Below are 23,422 nucleotides of genomic sequence, written 5' to 3' on the forward strand. Positions count from 1 at the left end.
GCGCTCAGAATTAGTCCAAAATGACAAAAAAATACACCGAACCCACAGACATTGCCAACATCCTAGCTGACAGGTTCAGCGCAAACTTCTCCCCCACAAAAGGGCAAATATCTATCCCAGCAGAGTGCTGTCCCCCTGACATCTCAGATGCTCAGGTAAGAGCTGCCCTCTCCAAAGCAAAAAACACAGCATCAATGGGACCAGAAGGTGTCCCGGGCTGCGTCCTACATGAACTCCAAGAAGAGCTAAACCCAAACATAAAACTACTGTTCAATCTCAGCCTTACTACAGGATATGAACCCAAAGAGTGGCGTACAGCAACAGTGGTCCCTCTCCACAAAGGTGGTGCATCAACGGATCCTGGAAACTATCGCCCCATAAGCCTGACTAGCTTGGCCTGCAAAGCTATGGAAAAGATGATCATGGACCTCAAAGATATTGGGGACCTACAGACACTGGATCCTACCCAGTTCGGCTTTGTTAAGGGCAGATCCTGCCTCTTAAACCTGGTTGATTTCTTTGAACAGTCACCAAGGCCATTAACGAGGGGAAAGTGGTCCACACAGCCTACCTGGACCTCGCAAAAGCCTTCGATACAATACCCCACTCGGGCATTATAGATAAGCTCACCAGCTTAAATATAAACCCCTATATCACTAGATAGATTGCAAACTGGCTCAAGGACAGAACCCACATGGTTAGAATTGCTGGAGCCATGTCAGACTCCGAACTAGTTACAAGTGGCGTCCCACAATGCTCAGTCCTGGGACCTCTCTTGTTCGGTATATATTTCTCGGAGGTACAGGCCAACACGGAAGGACTGTGGCCGACCAAGTTCGCAGATGACTGCAAACTGGGCACCATAATAGACTCTCCAGCCGACACAAGCATCCTCCAAAAGGGCCTCATAGAAACAGACAACTGGTGCCAGAGCCATGGCCTCAAGCTAAATGCCAAAAAGTGTATAGTCATCCCCTTTGGTAAAAACAAAGTGCCCACAAATTACCACATAGGTGGTAATCCATTAAGTACAGAAGTAGTAATTAGGGACCCAAGTTGATAGCAATCTCTCATTTGACAACCACGTGGCCAAAGTGGTTAGAAAAACATTTTATATAGCCCACCTAATCATGAAGGGATTCACATCTAGAGCAGGGGAGGTCATCGTGCCTCTTTTACTCATCCCTCATCAGGCCCATAATTGAGTACAATGCCCCTTTTGGGATGTACCTTACCAGACACCTGCAGCAACTGGAAAGACCCCAAAAGTACCTCACCAAGAGGATCAAAGGGCTCAAACAGATGCCATATGCTGCCCGGTTAAAGAAACTCCAGCTCTACTCAGTGGCATACCGCCTTTTCAGAGACGATCTGTGCCTGACGTATAAAGCCATGTCCAACCCGGAATTAATGGACATGCTGCACCTCAGAAAATCCAAATCCCATCGAGCTATGTGCTCGAGAGACTTGAACCTCAGCACTGAAATAAATAGGACATGCTGGAAGGACAGATTCATAACCCAGAGGCTCCCTTCACTCTGGAATAAAATCCCAGTCCAGGTTAGGCAGAGTCCCTCATTGACTCTCTTCAAGAAGAATCTTGATGAGTGGATGGGAGATCGTAGGTTTACCCCGGGTATCACTTCTGTGTCACTGTTAGACAGAGGCACAGTATACTAACCTCGAAAAAGGGCATAGCAAAATTAATTTAAAATGGGTGGCGAAAGCCAAACACACTCTGGCTAGGCTTATAAATGTCCTATGGCAGATAGCCTAGTATGAACCTATGAAATAAAAGTATGAACATTACATCATGTGGCAGTTGCACAAACCAATGGAAGCTTTAGCACAAAAGGCAGATGTCACCACTGACCTAGTTGATTGAGCTTTTGGTTGTCTCGGCAAGGTTAAACCTCTCAAGGAATACAAATAGGAAAGTACAATCAGTTTTCCGTTTGGCTAGAGTAGTTTTGGAAACTGGTCTTCCAGTCTTAATACTAGAAAAGGAGATAAACAATTGATCAGTTTTCCTAAATTCCTTAGTCCTGTGAAGATAAAAGCGAAGTTTCCCAAGTACATCTAAAAGATGAAAGGTATATTCTCCTTTATTGTCAGACTTAGGAAAGAAAACTGGTAAACTGATCACTTGGTTGACATTCGTTTCATAAGCAACTTTTGGTAGAAAGGAAAGGTTAATACATAAGATAACTATCTTTGGGAAAAATCAAATATGGTGGTTTCAAAGAGAATGCTTGGAGTTCAGATACTCATCTTGCTGAAGTTAAAGCCACCAGAAAGACCATCTTTCAACATAGAAACTTGAGGTTTACTTCAGCTGAAGGTTCAAAAATGGATGCACCAAAGTGTGCAATACCAAAGTCAGATCCAAAGGTGGAGTAGAGTCCCTAATTGGAGGTCTCAGTAAAAAAGCTACCTTTAAGACCGACCTTACATAATCTAGATGAAGCTAAAGGAGAAGCATCATCTCAGATGTGGTAATTGGAGATGACTGCTAACTGAACTCTGATGGTGGAGAAGCTTGCACTGCCTTGAAAGATGGAGGCAAGGAAATCTAAAATAGCCAGGAGTGGAGGAGTGAAAGGATCAGACTCTCTCTGATGACCCCAAAAGAAAAACCTCTTCTATTTGCTCTTATAAATCTTCCTAGTCAAAGGTTTGTGGGATGAGAAGAATTCTGCGGACTAGGGAGGAAAGCTTGGAGTGTCTTAGCCATCATTAGAACTGGAGAAACCATACAGTCAACTTGAGTCCTGCAATATCTGGGTGAATAATTCTTGAGGGGTGTGATAGAAGATCTGGACTGGGCTCCAGGGTCCAAGGAGTACATAGTAGGTGAGACCACAGGAATGGAAACCACACATTTGCCAAGGCCAGTATAGTGCAAAGAAAATTACTTTGCTCTTCAACCGGAGTGCTTTCTGAAGAAACTGGTATTAGAGGCAGGGAAGGGCAAGCATAAAGGAGATAAACGGGCAAAAAGTGGACTACAGCATCTCTAGGTGAATGGTTCCTGGGAAGGAATTAGGGCAAATAACCTGCTGCATTTGTTGTTGAGGGGAGAGGCAAATAGATCACAGCAAAAGTAATAATTTCTATTGTGTCATGATGTTTGTAAAGTCTTGAAGTTTTTAGGTTCATTTTGGTTTTGTTAGCAAAACAATGCAACTGAGAAGTGTAACTTTAAATGAGTGCTGTGATCCACTTGCAGGCAATTAATCAATTAACTCTTCATGATATATAGAGTGGATTTTTGCTGGGCTGACTGTTTTTGTTCTTGCTCTACATCTGAAGAAGTTTGGATATTTCCCAAACGAAAATCACTTAATTTTATTTTTTTTTGGTATTAAAGTGAATAAGAACAGCTTTTTACATTTATTTCTTCATCGAGCTGAGTGAAGTGTTGGTGCTTGTTCACAGTGTGTTCTTTTCTTCAGTTTTTCGTTTGTCAGTTCATTTTCTACAAGATGTTGGATTTCCCTAGTATGTGAGTCACCACAAGAAAGTGGTTGGAGGAGATCGCCCACTGCCAAACCATCATTGTTTCTCTGCACAAGAGAGAGGATCTGGTTCCCCCAGTTTGTACTAGACTACTGATATGCTGTCCAATGTCCATTTGAATAGCAATAGCTCCTAGTGGAAGAGAGCTTTACAATGCTAGAAGTCATCGCTGTCATCTCCAGGACATTCATATGCAAACTGGTCTCTTCTGGGGACCATGTTCCTTGAACAGTTCAACCCAAGAAATGCACACCACAACTGTTAGGTGCCTGTGGTCAACATAGCATTTGGAGAGGAAGAATAAGTAGATGCCCTTGACAAACTTCTTCAGAGTGTATCCACTACAGCAGGGATTTTCTGTAAAACAGAGAGAATTTTATTGGATGACGTAAGGGATGTTGATGAAAAGACCATTGAACTGCTAGAGTTCATTAAAGAATTCTCATATGAAGATAAGAAGTGGGTATTAACATTACTGCAGCAGCCATCGACCCTAGGGCTTAACGTATCATTTTTGCTGGGGGGGAGAAGAGTGAGAGAGAACCTGTCTGACATGCGATTTCAAACTAAGAACACTGTTTTGAGGCAGAAGAGCTAGACAACTGACCGTAAGCAAAAAAATCCCTATAAACACCTGACTTGCACTGGATGAAGTTGTAACTTGGCCAGATTTAAATTAATTCCCAGAGATTGGGATAATTGGAGTAAGTAACCCCTGGCTATTTCCAGAAGATGCCTGGTCAGCGCAGTAAGCAGTTAGTCGTCTAAGGAAACAGACTGAATCTGAGCAGTCTTGGATGACCTGTCACCACTCCCATATATTTGAACACCCTGGGGGCTGTGGTGAGACCAAAGTGCAGGGCTCTGAACTGATGACTGGCTCACAGACGGAAGTGTAGGTACTGTATCTTCCAGAGCACCTGCTCATTTTGACATGATAGCATGCATCTTGAAGAGAGAGAGAGTACATGCAGTCGACCTTATGCAGGGGAGGCAGAATGGACTAAACTGTGACCATCCAGAATTTCAAATTCTTTACAAACTGGTTTAGATAACAGAGATCTAAAATGGGTCTCAGGTCCCCCACTTTCTTTGGCACTAAAAAGAACCTTGAGTAGATTCCGGATCCTCTTTGGTTGGGGGGGGGGCCTCCTGGATGACTCTTGTCCAGCACCTTTTGAATCTCTAGAGCTGCTAACTTCCTCTGATTGGGTAGAATATACAGGAGACATTTTCTTTTCTTTTGGGGAAGTTGTAAACCGGGAAATAAGTATCCTCTGGAAATTACCCTTTGTACCCAAGAATCTTTTCTGACTGCTATCCAGGCTTTTAGGTACAAGGACAAGTGCCCTCCCGACTGCTTCCAGAGAAGGACAATTGGGCAACCTTTCAGGAGCACTGAAAGGATCTGCCTGAGAAAGAATAGAGACCCTTGATTCTGTGGACCTCCTCTGAAGCATGGGAATTGTCTGTTGTAGATATTCCTGCCTCTGTGGGGGGGGGGGGGTCTCCACATACCTCTTAGAAAAGTCCTTGAGATTTCTGGAATCATAACTTTTTACCACCATGTTGATTCCTAGAAAAGGGTCTTTGAGAGGTTGAAAAGCAGATTCTCATGGCAGACAAGGTCTTTTCATCCCTCTCACTACAGGACAGTGTCTCTAACTGTTGGCCCAAACAAAGATGATTCATCTAAAGGAGCACTGATGGACACCTTGAAGGGCTCTGCAAAATCATGTAACCACATCCAGGCATGTCTCCTAATGGCTATGCCGGAACTGGTCATTCATTGGGAACCTTCAACTGCATGTGAAATTAACCTCATGGATATCTTCGTAATGGATTGCATGGTGGCCAGTCATGAGGAAAAGGACTTCTGTTCCTCTGCAGACATGGACTCAAGGGTAGAGTTAGAGAGTTCCTTCACTAAGTCCTTCTGTAACCTAGTGAAATGTGCCAGACAATTCAGTGACTGTAATGCAAAGGTCACAGACATATACACTCCCTTCCCAAACCTGTCCAATGCTCTAGACTACCTATTAGTGGGATTGGGCAGTGGAGCTCTGTTCAGCCTGGCCCTTTTTAGTGGCTGCCGCAACAACCATGGCATCTACAGGGATTCCCTTGGTCCAGCACTGTCAGAGGTGGCACTCCAAATCTTATCCTGGCATTTGGGAATTAATTCCACAGAGACCGGTTCCTCCTATGCTCTGCCAGAGACAAGGTCTATAAGCTCATCCACATGTCTGGTGTCAGAGCCATGGCCTTAAGCTCAATGCCAAAAAGTGCAGTGCCATCCCCTTTGGTAAAAACTCTGTACCCATGAACTACCACATAGGCAGCAATCTACTTAACACCGAATGTGTGATAAGAGACCTTGGGACCCAGGTGGACAGTAGTCTCTCCTTTGATAGTCACATCGCCACAGTAGTCAGGAAGTCCTACATGGCACACATCATAAAAGGGTTCTCATCCAGGAAAAAAAAGCTCACAAGACATCTGCAGCAGCTGGGAAGGCCACAGAAGCACCTCACAAAGAGGATTACTGGCCTCAAACAAATGTCCTACACTGACCGCCTCAAAAAATTCCAGCTTTACTCTGCAGCATACCGCCTACTCCAAGGTGATCTCTGCCTAACATATAAAGCTATGTCAAACCCAGAGCTGTTGGACATTCTACACCTAAAGAAATCCCAATCCCTCTGAGTTACATGCTCTAGGGACCTAAACCTTGTCACCACAATAAACAGGACATGCTGGAGGAATAGATTCCTGTCCCAGAGACTTCCCATACTCTGGAACAGGCTACCCATCTATGTCAAGCAAAGTTCTTCATTATCACTCCAAGAAAAATCTTGAGTGGATGGGAAATAGGAAATACACCTGGGGATCACTTCTGTGACTCTGCGCGACAGTGGCACAGGAAAATAACTTTCTTGGGTGGCGTATGCCAGAGAACTTTGTTGGATAGAATTATGTAGGTCCTTGGGCCGATAGCCTAGTACCTACCTATGAACATATAATCCAAAGGTGGGGTAACCCAAGACGCAGATGGTCCAGACCCGAAGGATTTCAAGAAAAGATTCCTCCTGGGAGGGGTTATGGAAAGACCAACCTCTTTTGTGGCGAAGGATCTCCAAGATGTCTCCAAATACGACAGCCTCAGGTGATCATCTAGAGCACCCTTCCCCTTCATCAAAATAGCTGTCTTTGCGAGGGATTCCTCTGGGAATCCAAGTGCCTCCTTTGAAAGACTTCTTCCGAGGAACCTCTTCAGTGGGGTGCTCTGGAGAGGTGTTTGAAGAAGCATGGAGTTCCCTGGAAGGAACTGCTTGGAAGCTCATCTGGGCTGGCTGTCCCTGAGGTTTAGGATGAGAAGACACAGACACAGGATCTGAAGAGTGAACAGGGAATGAATCCAAAGGTGCAAGAGTCAAAACTGCTCTGGGGTGAGAGAAAGTCCTCTTCACCACTTCGAAGGCAGAAGGACCAGGAGAAGCCTAGGACAATCAGACCAGAGTTAAAACTCTCTGAGCACACGATCCAAGACCCTCTCCAACTCTCCGCTCCAAGGAAGTAGTTAGAGCCAAGCTGTCCAATGCCAAAGCCCCAAAAAGAAGCAACAGCTCCAAAATCTTCAGAGTCTAAGACAACCCCTTGGATCCAATGCTTCAGCTCCAAGAACCATCATGCTCCAAAGGAGTAGGAGCCGATCGGATCACGGAAGTCACCAGAGTGGAAAAAAGAATCATCTTCATATCCAACGGTTCAATTCTTGGGGATCTTGGATCCGAGGGCTCTGAAACGGCAGGTCAGATTGGAAAAGGAACAGCAGCAGGCTGGAAAAAAGGTTTAAGGTTCACAGATGTGATGGGAGAAGGTACTGACAAGACCCCCATCTGGATCTGTTTTCTGAAGAATTCTCAACATCCTATCTACCTCCAACTTGGAAAGACTTTGGAGAACCTAATGGAAGAAGTAGTGGATGGTGGCCTGGATGATTTTTTAGGTGTCTCCTGAAGAAAAGGAGACTTCAACCTCAGGGATACTGGCTCTGGGGAAAATCATGAAGTATGAAGCCAAGGAGACTTGACAACAGTAGACTTTGGATTCAAACTCTCCAAAACCTTTTTAGGGGGCTCAGATGAAAAGTGATAACTGAAGAGACCGCGCAAAGGAGCATTTTTGGTGCTCCCTGGGCTCCTTTGATTTATGAGAGGAGGTCTGAGCCCCTGAAGGAGTAGCAGCAGAAGAGCAGAAGCTGAAAGGCGGCCTTTTAATATAAGCTTGTTTCTCCTGTCACTAACGGCCCTGGCATTAAATGCAGCTCAAATGGAGCAGGATGTGTCCAAATGCACTGGGCCCAGACAAACACACTCCCTGTTGGCATCAGAGTTGGGGAATCTTATGGCCACAGGAAGTGGACTTTTTGAACCCAATAGGCTTATCAACCATACTGTAAAGCTGCAAACCATAGCGCCCACAAATAAGGATAAAAAGGGAAAAGCAGTTACAATAGTTATAACAGAAAGAAAATGGAAGTTTGAATCCTAATGATGGTATTAGGTAACAGAGGGAGAAAGGTTACCAACAATGGTAGCTATGATTACAAAAAAGAACCTTAATTCTTGGTAGTAGAAAAGTTTAGAAAAGAGGTATGGGGGACATATTAACGATAATAAGGAAATAAAAGTTAAAAAGTAGGAATACAGGTTTATGCACTCCCTAAAATCACTACGAGCCTGAGAAATCACAATAATGTCTAATCCTGAAGAGCAGCAATTGAGATCTGGGGTAACACAATAGTCAGGGGCATTATGGGTAAGGAAGGAGATTGAGAGTTGGATCCTAGACTCTAAAGATAAAGTGTCTGAGTCGGATCCGAACCCATTCATTGAGTAACGAATGAAAATGACATTAGATCATTTTGTTATGACAGTTATGTGTATATGTGGAAAAATACTAAATAAAAAGAAAATGAGAAACTATAATTTCTTGATTATGGATATGGATAATAAGATACAAGCAGTGAAAATGTTTAGAGGCACTTAGTTTTTTACAGATCAGGCAGACTTACCAAATCAAAGGAGGAGTTGTGAGCAATTAATATAGAGTTGAAGGTACTGATTTGAGAGGTGAAAAAGGCAAGTGTTAACTGGGATAAGCTGATCCCCTCCACAGAAAAATGTGTTTTTGGATAATCGGATCTGAATGGATATTTTAGATCTATGTACATAACAAAACCAGGATGCTGTAATCAAAGTGAAAGGGTTTGACACGCCCGTGCCCTGGCCCAACAATCAAGGAGCCTCAATCCTCACCACTAACACCAGAGAGGGCGTCTCATATATGAAGAAAGGATAACAAATACCCACAAGTAAAGTGCAATTTCCCTTAAGAGCACACTGAGATCACAGTCAGTCCAGGGCTGGTCGCTCTCTTGCTCTACAGGTCCCCAATAAGACTCCCCACTGGCACACCTATAGGGTCCAGATCTCAGCCTGGCTGGACAAGCTAAAATCTTCAGCACCCTCTCTGTCCAACCAGTGCTTTGTGTCCCTGCCCAAGTAGCTGACACACACACACACTGAGATAAAAGTTTATACAACCACACAGACACACCTGGGAAAGGCTGGCACAGGTTTTCCAGCTGTGCCCCTATCACCCAGACTATACAGTAGTACCACCTGCCACCACCCAGCTAATACTTAACTACTCAAAGGCCCTTAAAAGGGTGTCCAATTATTACTGTACAATATTATTATTCAATTGGTAGTATAACTAAACAGTCGAGGCTTATTGGAGTGACTTGGTACAGTAATCACTATAAATATGCAATGTACTCTACAGATTAAATTATCTCTACACAAAACAGCCACAGTTGAAAGGTTTTAAAATATTTAATAATAAATAATAAAAACGCAAGACAATACTTCTTACTACACAGTGCTAGTCAAGAGTTCAGAGATCACAGAGAAATACTTAAAATAATTCAGTAGTACAGTTCTGACATCACAGAAAAACAGTCTAATCTTTCTAATTCCTAGCTATTTCTAAAAGAAAACACAAGACTAAGATAACTTACATATGAGCAGGACAGTGCTGTGTGTTGGATGGTCAAGACAAAAATGCTTAATCCTCTCTGGTTCTCTCTGTTTAAATTGGAATTGCAGTTTTGATTCATATTACATCATTCTCCACACTAAGGTTTCCCAGGCTACACTTTACATCATTCTTCACACTTCCCTGGGTTCCCAAGCTAAGAGAAACTGCATTTACATTCTTAACAACTCCTTGTGTTATCTTGCAGCTGGTCAGGCAGCAGAGCAATAAAAATACATTTGCATGTTTAAATCTAGCAATTTAACTCTTTGTTAAAACAATAGAAAGAATGCCTTCATCTACATGTGCTGGAGCAGACTTTAGATCAAAGGGTCACAACATGCTTTTATTTGGTCAGTAGAGAGCAGTGTTGTGACATTTTTTTTTGCAGTTCCACATCTAACAACAGTTTTTTTCCCATTCAAGGCAACAAGCCTGTGCCTTACATTAACATTTACAAATGATAGAATTACCTATTAATTCTATCTGGCTAGGCTGGCAGCCTTCACACCCCCCCCCCCCCCGGAGAACTCAAGCTAGTTTTTCAAGTGACCCCTGAGAAACACTGCTTGACAGGGTTAGGTCTGAGTATACCTTACCCCATTCCCGGTCTTGAGAGCCCATCTGCATTGGCATTGCTAATCCCACTGCGGTGCTGCACTGACACATCTTATGCTTGCAACCCTAGGCTCCATCTTAATAACTTGGCAGTTTGCTGGCTGGCTCTGTTTAACCATGTTAGAGGGTTGTGATCTGCCATAACAGTGAATTTCCTTCCATACAGATAAGGCTGAAGTTTCTGCAGTGCCCACACTATAGCTAGACATTCCTTTTCTACAGCTGCATAGCATTCCTCCCTAGGTTGGAGCCTATGACTGCGATAAACCATTGGGTGCTCTTCTCCCTCTGAAGAAATCTGGCTAAGTACAGCTCCTACCCCATGGTTCGAAGCATCCACCTGCACAACAAATTCTTTGCTGTAATCTGGACTGGCTAACACAGGGGGTCCCTCCCAAAGCTTCTTTAAGGTTCTGGAATGCCTGCTCACATGTTGGGGTCCATACTACCTTATCTGGCCTGTTCTTCCTTGTCAGGTCTGTGAGGGGAGCAGCTATGGTACTATAACTGGGGACGAACGTTCTGTAGTACCCTGATGTCCCTATAAATGCCCTCACCTGCTTTTTAGTAACAGGTGCAGGCCATGCCTGAATGGCTTCCACTTTGGCAGGTTCTGGCCTTATCTTACCACTCCCCACTCTATGTCCTAGGTAAGAGACCTCTGCCATACCCACCTGACATTTGCTCGGCTTAATGGTCAACTCTGCCCTCTGTAGTCTGCCCAGCCCCTCCCTGACATGCTGAAGGTGCTCTGGCCAAGAATGGTTATAGATGGCAATATCATCTAGATAGGCAAGGGCAAACTCTCCTGCTAGGATATGATCTACCAACCTCTGGAAAGTTGCTGGGGCATTCTTCATCCCAAAGGGCATCTTTTTGAACACACCAAAATGAGTCACAAAGGCTGACTTCTCTCTAGCACTGGGAGTTAAGGAAACCTGCCAGTAACCCTTGGTAAGATCAATGGTTGTAAGATACTTAGCCCCACCCAGCTGCTCTAAGGCCTCATCTGTCCCTAGGCATGGGGTAAGCATCTGACTCTGTGTGACTATTTAATTGCCTGTAGTCCACACAGAACCTGGTGCTGTCATCCTTATTTGGCACCAGCACCACTGGGGAGGCCCAGGGACTGTTGAACTCTTGAATCACCCCTAGTTCTAACATCTCCTGTACCTTCTCCCTCAGAGTCTGTTTGACTCTCTTACGCACTCAAGAAGGGGCCTGCCTAATAGCCCTTTGGAGTCCTGTGTCCACCTGGTGCTGCCCCAGGTGGGTGCACCCTGGTTTCCCACTGAAAATGTCTCCAAATTCCTGCAACACTGCTCGAATTTCTTGAACCTGGGTAGGAGATAGCTGCTGGGACATTGCTACCCCTTCCACTGAGGTGTCAGCTGGAGCCTCACTGAGGAGATCAGTCCCCAGATCTCCCTCAGACTCTTCCTGCAATCCACTGCAAATGATCAACACAAGGGCCTCCCTATCATGGCAAGGTTTCATCATGTTAACATGGTATAATGTGTGCCCCTGCCTTCTGCCTAGTAGTTCCACCATGTAGTTAACATCACTTACCTTTCTTACCACCTTGTAGGGTCCTTCCCAAGCTGCTTGCAGTTTGTGATGTCTGACAGGAAAGAGAACCATTGCCTGCTGCCCCACAGCATACACTCTAGCTCAAGCATTCCTGTCGTACCACACCTTTTTCTGTTATTGGGCTTCTGCCTGGTTCTCCTGGGCAAAGTCCATGAATTCCCTGAGCCTTGTCCTGAGGTTTAAGATGTATGCCACAACAGACTCCTTGTGAGACTTGCACTCACCTTCCCACTCATCTCAAATTAAATCTAGAGGTCCCCTCACCCTATGCCCATACAGCAACTCAAAGGGTGAAAAATCTGTGGATTCCTGGGGAACTTCTCTGTAAGCAAACAGATGGGGCAAATATTTGTCCCACTCCCTCTTAAACTGATCTGCAAATGCCCATAGTGTGTGCTTGATTGTAGAGTTTAACCTCTCAACAAGACCATTAGTCTGGTGATGGTAGGGGGAGGTCTTCATGTGCTTCACCCCACAGGACTTCCACAGACAAGCCAGCAGGTCTGACATGAAATTGGCACCTCTATCAGTCAGTATTTCTTTTGGGAAACCTACCTTGCTGAAAATCTCTAACAAAGCATTTGCCACCTTCTCTGCCTCAATGGAGGACAAAGCCACTGCCTCAGGGTATCGTGTAGCATAATCCACTACCACTAGGATATACTTTTTCCCTGTGGGACTTAGGGTACTCAGAGGACCCACAATATCCATAGCAACCCTCTGAAATGGCTCCTCAATCACAGGCAAAGGCATCAAAGGCGCTCTCACCTTGCCTCCTGCCTTGCCTACCTTTTGGTACTGCTAATGTGTTTTTTTGAATAAGTTTTTTTATATTTGCATTTTTCTTTTTTCGTAATAATTCCAACAGTTTTTTGTATGTATTACTTGTGTGTTGCTGCTTTAAAACGGAGTGTGAGTGACTGACTGTTTAATTAAATTTATTATACAATTAAGTATGTACATTATAAAATGGAAGGGTGTGGTTCATTTTATGTTTGTTCTGAAGAAGTCTGGATTAAAGACAAAACCTAGGTCAAATTCTGTCATTTGTGGTTGATAATGCACTGCTGGTTCTTGGTGCTGGTCCTTAGTCGTTTCTTGTTTTTGTTTTGTTATTTTTGTCTTTTGGTACTGCTCACAGGTCCTGCAGTATCCTGTTACATCGCTGGAAATTCCAGGCCAATAGAAGTTCTGCATAATATGCCTCTTTGTACGTTTTATGCCCATATGACCTGCAAAGGGAATATCATGGGCTATGGCTAAAAGCGCCAGACGGTAGGCTCTAGGCACTATCAACTGCTGTACACTCACCTTCTAGCCCTCCCTCAGGAGTCCATTTCTCTGTATAATAACCCTTTGTCCCAGTATACAGATTTCCCCTTTCCTTGAGAATCAGGTACCTCCTTAGCTACCTGCCTCAGGCCTTGCAATGTAGGGTCTGAGAGCTGAGCCTGTCTCAACTCTCTCCTTGTAACCCTTCCCAGCTCCCCTTCCACAGGAAGTCTGGCAGTCTCTGACAGTGGTGGCTCTCTGTCAGCCTGGGTACTAATACTCACCTCTACCTTTGCAGTCACTCTGTCCAAGGGAACATCAGTACCCACAAGCAGCTGTGGCTCACCTTCAGTCTCACTGCTGCAGAGTAGCACCCTCCCTGAAGTAACCACTTCACCAGTCCTGGCTGCAAGTATGCAGTCAGTCTAGGTCTCCCCCAGGCTACCAGACCCACATGCTTGTCTCCAAGCCTGACCACGTGTAACTGCATAAGCACATGGTACTGCCTCATCCAAATCCTTCCCTTTCAGGACATCTGCAGGATGGTAGTCAAGTTCCCCTGTTGTCTCAAGACAACCTACTATTGGCATTTTGTCTTTCCCATTTACTGGCTCCCTCACCGTTTGTTCCCCACCTTGCCTCCATGGACACCTGTATATCACATGGCCCCACTGGTTGCATTCAAAACATTTAACCCTAGCTCCTGGACATGTACCTGGACTAGTGGCTTCCCCTGCTACTGGCAGATTCTGTTGGGGCAGTCTGTGCTGCCCACTATGGGTTTCTTTAGACCCATGAGCAGTACTGGGGGTCCCCTTCCTGTACAGGGCTACCCTGCTTGCCAGGTATAGGTCTCCCTTCTTCCCCAACTCATCTGAAGTAGCACATTGTCCATCAGCTAACCAGATCCTCATGTCCTCAAGCAAAGTGCTAAGGGCTTGTTCCCTCAACAAAATGTCTGCTGGCCCTTCAAAAGTAGTGACCTGACATCCATTCACCCAACTATGGAAATAAGTGCTCAGTTCAGCAACATATTCACACACACTTTCATCTGCCTTGCGTCTATGCTCACGAAACTTTTTTCCTATACATTTCAGGTGTTAGCTTAAAAAACTCTAATAGACAATTTTTTACAGCAGTATAATCAAAACATGCGTCAGACATTTTAGACAATACAGTTGCAGCTTTACCATGGAGTAAGGGGGTCAGTAACCGTACCCAGAGCCTTTGGTCAACACTAAACTGTTTGCATACCCTCTCAAACATATGAATAAAACTATCAAAATTATCCCCCTCTTTAAACTGCGGAAAAAATTGACTGACCTGTTGTGCTTCTGGGGTCCAGTTACTCCCTTCCCCATTACCTCCATGACTCTGGCAAAGAGTTAGCATTTCTCTCTCATGCTTCCTCTGCCACTCCTTTTCCTCAACTTCTATCTCCAAACGCCTGGCCTAGAACTCAAGTCTCTTTAGCTCCAGATGGCTTTTTAAGTCCTCTGCAGAAAGGTTGAGCTGTCCATTCTCCGAGGGTATTATATCTTCACTGCCAGTCCGATTGTCCTCCTGGTTGCTGTTTTCTGATGCAGCTATAACCAAAGCTGCAATCAGGTCTGCCTTTGTCAGGTTTCCATGCACCAGTCCCCTTGCCTGGCATATCACTGCCAGCTGGCTCCTTGTCAGCTTTTCATAGTCCTCTGCGGACATGCTGACGCTGACTAACTAAGCTAACAAAAGAAATAAAACAATTGTGATCTGAACTCTGAGTATTCACTGCACTGCTGATTTAGAGTACAAAACACCTTCAAAGTTCACTGTATATAAACTACAGGGATTCACTCTACCCACACCACTACAAGCCAATTAGTATTTGTCAACCAATTAATATGAGATGTGGATATCCCACCACTGCCAAACAATTCATATGGGATGTGGACATCCCAGCACTGCCAAACATGTGATGCCCGTGCCCTGGCCCAACAATCAAGTAGCCTCACTCCTCAACACAAACACCAGAGAGGGCGTCTCGTATATGAAGAAAGGATAATACCCACAGTAAAATGCAATTTCTCTTAAGAGCACACAGATCACACAGTCAGTTTGGGGCTGGTCGCTCCCTTGCTCTACAGGTCCCCAATAAGACTCCCCACTGGCACAGCTATAGGGTCCAGATCTTAGCCTAGCTGGGCAAGCTAAAACCTCCAGCAACCTCTCTGTCCAATCAGTGCGCTTCGTGTCCCTGCCCAAGTAGCTGACACACACACACTGAGACAAGAGTTTATACAACCATACAGACACTCCTGGGAAAGGCTGGCACAGGTACTCCAGCTATGCCCCTATCACCCAGACTATACAGTAGTACCACTTGCCACCACCCAGCTAATACTTATCAGCTACTCAAAGGCCCTTAAAAAGGGTGTCCAATCATTACTGTGCAATATTATTATCCAATTGGTAGTATAACTAAACAGTCAAGGCTTATTGGAGTAACTTGGGTACAGTAATCACTATAAATATGCAATGTACTCTATAGCTTAAATTATCTCTACACAAAACAGCCAGAGCTGAAAGGTTTTAAACTATTTAATAATAAACAAAACATAAGGCAATACTTCTTACTACAAATTGCTAGTTAAGAGTTTAGAGATCACAGAGAAAAACTTAAAATAATTCAGTAGTACAGTTTTGACATAACAGAAAAACACAGTTTAATCTTTCTAGTTCCTAGCTATTTCTAAAAGAAAACACAAGTCTAAGATAACTTACATATGAGCAAGGCAGTGCTGTGAGTTGGATGGTCAAGACAAAAAAATGCTTACTCCTCTCTGGTTCTCTGTTTAAATTGAAATTGCAGTTCTGATTCACATTACATCATTCTCCACACTTTCCTGGGGTTCCCAGGCTACGCATTACATCATTCTTCACACTTCCCTGGGTTCCCAGATTAACAGAAACTGCATTTACATTCTTAACATCTCCTTGTGTTATCTTACAGCTGTTCATGCAGCAGAGCAATAAAAATACATTTGCATGTTTAAATCTAGCAATTTAACTCTTGGTTAAAACAATAGAAAGAATGTCTTCATCTAGACGGGCTGGAGTCTACTTTAGATCAAAGGGTCACAACATGCTTTTACTTGACCAGTAGAGAGCACTGTTGTGACATTTATTTACAGTTCCACATCTAACAGCAGTTTTTCTCCATTTAAGATGACAAGCCTGTGCCTTACATTAATATTTACAAATGACAGAATTATCTATAAAATTCTATCTGGCTAGGCTGGCAGCCTTCACAGGGTTGATTAAAAAAAAAAAAAAGGTGGAAGTTCGTGAAATAAGGAGACAGCAGGATTTTTTATGAAGATTCACATGGAAAATAAAATCAATAATACAGAATATTACATTCCTAAAGTAGCAGAAAGTATTCTAAGAGCTAAGCTAACACAGGAATGGAGAAAGGAAATTTTGTCATGTAGAGGTATACAAAAATAAGCAAGAGGGAGCTAGAGTTTACTAGACAAAACTGGCAAAGGGACAAGGAGCGAGCACTGGAAACAAATAACTATAAAGACAAAGATAGAGTGGGAAGAGGCCAAGTATAAGTTCGGACTGCAGGTCAGAAACTGCCTTCACTGCCAGGGATTGAAACTGGGGTATAGGAAAATAGAAAGGGACAGGGGAGTGCTAAGTCAAAGACCAGCTCTGGCAGAGATATTAACTGATCCCAGAACAGAAGCTGCTATTTAAAAAGGGGATAATTAGTGGGGATATGAAATACTGAATGACCAAATAAAAATCACTCAGTAAATTTAGAAATTAGTTTTTATTTTTGATTAAAATTATTATAAAGATGGGGAGTTGCAATGGGTATAACAACTGCATCAGCATATACTAACACAGTGACAGGATGGTGGGAAAAGCACATGTTGACCCTATCACTATTTAAATATGAGAAGTCTGACCGCCACACAGAACTGTTTTATTATGCACACTGCAGAGCTTTCGAGTTCAACACTCTTTCAATGCAAACACAAAGTAATTCCATATTTAAAACCACAAACCAGCCTATCAAATAAAACCAATTAACCTAAAAAAATGAACCCTTTATCAGTGATGTGCATGAAAAAACATTCAAAAATAAACGCTAAAATTATAACTTTAAAATGAACAAAAGATCTAACTTCACATATATAATTAAACAATAGACACACATATATTTATAAATATATATATATATATATATATACACATATATTTATAAATATATATATACACATATATTTATAAATATATATTTATAAATATATATATAAATATATATATATATAAATATATATATATATAAATATATATATATATATAAATATATATATAAATATATATGATACATATATAAATATATATATAAATATATATACATATATATATATATATAAATATATATATATATATATATATATAAAATCAATAAATACACACACACACACATATATTTATAGAGAAACATACATACAAACACACACACACACAGCAGTATGTTTACATTGTCCACCATATTTACTTATTTATTGACTGATTTACTGACATCTGATTATTGGGCAAGTCCAACTGAGTAGGTGCCCATTTTCACAAGAGGCCCAGGGAGAAAAATCTCCAAGTACTACAAAACATTTTAACAAAAATAATTTTACAAGTTTCAAAAATAATACAAAAATATCTACAGTTTAAATAACTACAGTAAATTAGACAATGTGATAACATTGGCTAAAATGCAACTTCCATGACAATTTAATATCTAGAGAAATTTCAGCCAGTTTACAGAAATTAAAGGTAAGTTAGTATAAAACCAACAGGAACTGCAATGTGAAGTGAAAGGGAAAAAAAACAGGGTTATGACATATTTAGATAGACAGTCGGGGAGACACTGACTGAAGGCAAGGGTGAGCAAAGGTGAAGTAAGGAGGTATAGGTACTTGTTCATATTCTGGGTTATAATGTATCCTAGGATTGAGCAAGAACAGGACAGATTTTAGCTAGGAAGCCTTTCAAAATAGTTTTAAAGACATCTTGGGAGGGTACTGAACTGACAGATATAGGCAGTCTCTCCCAGGCCTTAACAACAGGATATGAATGCAAATCATGTCCAACAGATTTGACAGGTTAGGTTTGTGGACAGAAAAGTTTTACTTCATTGGATTGTAATGACAGAGGGAGAACACAGTTATGTAGAATGGTATTTCATACTGATCAAGCAGATGAATGCTGGATAATTTTATACTTGGTAAGAAGCTGTGTATGTTAGTTGATGGGATGTTTAACCAATGTAGGCTTATTACTGCTATACGGTGTGGTGGATTCTGAAAGGGGTATTCGCTGCAAATGTAGCAAATCTATTATAGCACTGTTCAAGATTTGAACTTTTATGATGCCTACAGGATAGTAAGGATGGCAGTGCCATAAAGACGAGTGGGGAGGAGGTAAGTAGTGGCAAGTGTAGTTTTAGATGCATTGGGTAGAAACTTTGGCTCTAAAATGCATCCCCAGTTTTTGCTGATTTTTATGCAATTTTGTAAATACAGACAGAATTTAAGATCATCCACTATCAATCCCTAAGAATTGGTTGTGAAAAGTAATTTCAATGGTTGTATTAAGAGAGGGGATTTTAAAATGTATTTTTTTTCTTTCAAGAGTTGGAATTGGGGGGAGGGGAGTAATAGTTTTGAGGGTAAGGTTTGAACATCAGTTGTGAGTTACAAAGCCAAGTTTCAGGGGCTGTAAAAGCTTCCTGAGTAATTTTTGGAGGCGTGCCAGGTGGCCTGATGTACATATGAGTCTAGAGTCATTGGCATACTGTATTATGGGAGGCCTGTTGTGTGGACATGTGGAGAGTGTTGCAAAGAATGTTAAAAAGAAAGGTGTGTAAGGAAAGAACATTGTGGTACACTGATGCTAGCTGGGAGGGATGGATTGAGGGTGGAGTGCCATTTTACTGTTACCTACTGGACAAATATCTTCTGAACCATAGAAAAGTGGACTGACTTAGACCTAGTGAAAACATCTGAAGTAGAAGTTTATGGTGACAAACTGTGTTAAAGACTTTAGATAAGTCTAGAACTAAGGAGTAGACTATTTTACCATTGCCTTTAGCTTTGGCAGTATCTACAAAGGTTTGAAGTGCAGTGTTAGTAGCATGGGAGGGAGAGAAGCCATGTTGTGCAGGGGACAGGTGTTTTTCCTGCAGGAAACAGTTTAGCAATTTTTTAAATACATTTTTTCAAGTATTTTGGAAATGGGAATAAGACTGCTATCTACATCTGTTGAATTTCCTCCTTTGTGTAGAAGGGAAACCTGCATTTTTTTCCAGAGACCGGGAACATGGGATTCTTGGGCTGGCTTATTTTTAAGGAGAGAAACAGAATAGGCAATGCCACTGGATGCTATTTTATTGTACTCACTTGGAAGGTCATCAGGTGAAGGACAGCATGGTTTGAGTTTAAGAGTAGTTTTATAAAGGATGCGGGCACAGGTTTGAAGGTGAAAGTGGATGCAGTGATATGTGTTTTTTGGGCAGGGTTAGGATTACAAGTTGGGGAATCAACGATTAGGGACATTGTACTATCTATGAAATAAGAGTTGAATTCTACTGCAGTTGTTGGTTGGAGGTGTTAGGGCTGATATTTTGGCCAGGATGCAAGACTTCTTTCATGGCTGAGCAGAATTTTTGAGGTTGTACTTACTATTGTTCTGAATGTTAAGAGTTTAGTTTTTTGTCTTCAGTTATTTGCTTTTCAGTACGGTTATAGAGCATTCTGAAGTTTGAGACGTGGTGTTTTACATTTTTGACATTTTTTACCAGCTTTTTATTTCTACTGCAATGGCATTCTACTCTTTTTGGATAGCCAAACTGCATTATTTATTTTTAGTATCTTCCTTCTAAGAGACACAAGGCTATTTAAGATATTTTGGAAAGTTGTACTTAATTCATTTACATCATCTAAGGGGAGGATTTTTAGGATGCTCCAGTTAATAGATAACAGGGTAGTAATGAATAACTCTCGGTTAAACTTGGACAGGTTGTATGCTGTTTTATAAACAAGCTGTTTAGGTAGATGTGTGCGATGTCTGCTTGTACAGATTGGGAGATGGTCACAAAGTCTGACATTGTACCTGTGGTGCTGAATTAACTAGGGTCTGATACTGAGATTCAGTCGAATAAGGAGTTTGATGTGTAGCTATAATGTGTAGGTTAACTGTTTGTTGAGTGAAACAGTATAAATTCATGCTGGATGTAGAGGAGTTAGAAGTTATGTGCAACCAACAGATATAGACATCACTTAGTAGTATTTTTTCTTGTGAAATTGTTACAGATATCCAATGTAGGATACCTTCCAGTGTAGCTGTATCACTGCCAGAAGGGAAATAAAGGACAGTAAAACTTTTTTTTTTATATTTGTTTATTTCCAGGAAAGTAAGAAGTTATGCTGAACTTAACATTGGTACTGGTCTGTTTTAGGGGAAAAGTGGTAATTGTTGGGAAATATTAAAGCAATACCACTACCTTTTCTTTTTATATGGTCATCATCGGTGACATTACAGTGATGGGGTATAATTTCAAAGTCATTTATGCTGGGTTTAAGCAAGTTTCAGTTATAGCTAAAACATCAGGGACTTGTGTTAGGTAATCCAGGCATGCAGTTCAGTTGTTTTACTTCTTATGCTTCTAATATTTACGGCGGCAAAAGTTATATTACTGAGATGGGGGGGGGGTTAACCACTATGGGGTTAGAGTTGTGTGTGGAAGGGACTTGTCTTGATGTAGGCTGTGATAGGTGGGGTCAGGATGAGGGTGGATACTTCCTCTTATTACACTGATATGACTAGGAAATTATGCAAGAGAAAAAGAAAATGCTAATGCAATAAAAATAAGCAACAAACAATGCTCTATACAGACATTCTATCCAACAGTAATTTTTTGTTTTTTTTTTGTTAGAGATTTACATTTTACGTAATTGATTATGAAGATGGTGATATGAGAGAAACAGGTTAAGTGGCAATTAATGAATCCTGAAAGAAAATGCCAGGTATAAATACTATAATAAACTTTAATGTTTAAAAATTGTACTTTTTTGTGTTTTAGCAATATTTACAATATACTCACATACTGTTTTAGAAATATTATACAGTTATAATGATGAATTATAGGTAGTAATGTGACAAATTAATGAGTACATCAAGGTCTTGTGCTTTAAACAGTGTAGTTCTGATGAAATCCTTTTCTCATTGTTACATATGAAAGCCCTAAACTATAATTACATTTATTTTTCTGTCATTCTTATACAAGTGTTACTTTGGTTTTAAGTAATTTTTGACACACTACTGTGGCAGCTATTCTTTGTTTAAGATGTACATTAACCAGATTTTCCTCAGCCCCCCCTTTGTTTCGTTCCTAGTTTGTGAAGCTTTTCAGTACTATAACTAGCATGAATGCTTTAAGTGTTCTTAACTCTGCAGTCTTACTACCTGTTCATAGTGTCTTCCATGCAAATTATCATGTAAGAAATCTTACCAGGAAGGAAAATTATTAGCACACGTTTTAGACATGAAATGCACCTGTTAAATGCCTTCAGAGAGGAAAGCATTATGCAACAAAACATAAAATCTAGAATAAAATGCCCATTTTTCACAATGGTGAAAAATAAGGTTTCTGAAGCAGCAACAATAATTGGGGATGACAACCAGTGGATCTTGTGTTTACTCTTTGCAAGAATAGAGAAATTACAGAAAATAATGCTGATTATCCTGTAAAGAAGGATGCTCAACTGCTAGAAAAAGTTCAAATAATGTGCACCAGTGGGAAAAAAATATATAACTAGTGCTAACAGTCTTTCAAAATGAGGGTCAGTAAATAGTCAGTTGCCAACGTCTTGCAAAATCTACTCTCTCTCTAGCCTCCAATGTCAAACTTGTGCTGAAACGTATTATTCTTACCTTGTCTAACAGAGCTTTACGCAGTTTTCTTTCCTCCTGCACCATGACAAGCATTTCTTTATGTACAACTGCTGCCAAATTTAAGTCGAGTCTTTCTGGATTAGCTGCCATCTTGCATATTAACTCTTCATGGGAAAAGACACAATAACGTCGAAGACGCCGGTAATGATCAATGCACCGCCTACCTGCTGGAAGCTGATAAAAAGGAGGAGGGTATCAGCACCAGAACAAAACAGGCTATATATGCACAAATTGACTGAAAAATATAAAACAAATTTCCATTCTGAACTCAGCCTGTCTCAGGGAGGGGGGAGTGAAGTGGCTTAATCAAATCTCATGTACTGAGCATACTTTTTATGCTTCCTGTCAGCAAGCTAACAGATTATCTTCTCTGTAGCATCCTAAAACCTCCAACTCTATTTCAACTTAAAAGTATTTTGCATTTCTTTCTACTCCTAACTCTGTGTGCATGCATATGTGTGTGTGTGTGTGTGTGTGTGTGTGTGTGTGTGTGTGTGTGTGTGTGTTCATGCGTGTGTCCATGCGTGCATGTGTGCAAACACAGAGCTGCACCTATTTACTATTTCTGCTACCAGTACTTATTAAATAACCAGTCCAGTTGCAGCCACTGATTGGATGCCAATTACACGGATTAATGAAATGCACCTAATGTCACAGATTAAAAAAATACCAAAAATAAGGTCCTCTGCTTCAGCACAGTATTTTTCTGGGTCCCTCTAAGAAAAGCAGGCAAAAAATATGCATCTCATATTACCATACAGTGTCAGCAAAGTACAGTTTTGTACCTACCATAAATGTAGATGTTCGAGTGTAGACACTGCTGCAGTCATTACACTTGGGTTATCCTGCCATCAGGCGGTCCCGCAGATGGCCAGAGTTCCAAAGCCTTGGTCCGGCGTCGGCGACAGGGGTATATAAGATGCAGCTGACGCCATTTTCTTCAGTTTTTCTTGCCCCAAATGTCAGGTGCCTCTAAATATGCAGGCAATTCCAATTGCTAATAAAACATACATAAGAAAAGCAAAAAAAAAATAACTTACACCTACCAGCAAATACTCCCCATAGGTAGTAAGGGTAGAAGACATAGGTATGTACCAACCAGTAAGAGGGGAAGGAGGGAGGGTAACCTGGACTGCAGCAGTGTCTACACTCGAACATCTACATTTATGGCAGGTACAAAACTGTACTTCGTTCATCGTGTTACACTGCTGCAGTCATTACACTTGGGTAGAATCCCAAAGCTGAGGAAGGGTGGCTGGTCCTATAAGGCATTTGGGGTGGCTATAAGGCCCTGCAGCACTGCAGTGACGAAGCC

At 41.7% G+C, this 23,422-nt stretch overlaps 1 protein-coding gene across 2 annotated transcripts in view; it reads right to left on the minus strand.

Moving 5' to 3' along the window:
- The window catches only part of KDM5C (lysine demethylase 5C), a gene marked incomplete at its 5' end in the record, with an annotated part of 2,556,543 nt that overhangs the window by 1,373,743 nt on the left and 1,159,378 nt on the right, over positions 1–23,422 (minus strand). For both annotated transcript variants that reach the window (XM_044060510.1, XM_044060501.1), the window contains 1 exon segment: positions 22,087–22,281. In XM_044060510.1, coding sequence (XP_043916445.1) covers positions 22,087–22,281 — 195 coding nt within the window.

The sequence above is a fragment of the Protopterus annectens genome, chromosome 1.part0, assembly GCF_019279795.1.
Source record: "Protopterus annectens isolate FY-2018-M chromosome 1.part0, PAN1.0, whole genome shotgun sequence".
In the NCBI taxonomy this organism is placed as follows: Eukaryota; Metazoa; Chordata; order Ceratodontiformes; family Protopteridae; genus Protopterus; species Protopterus annectens.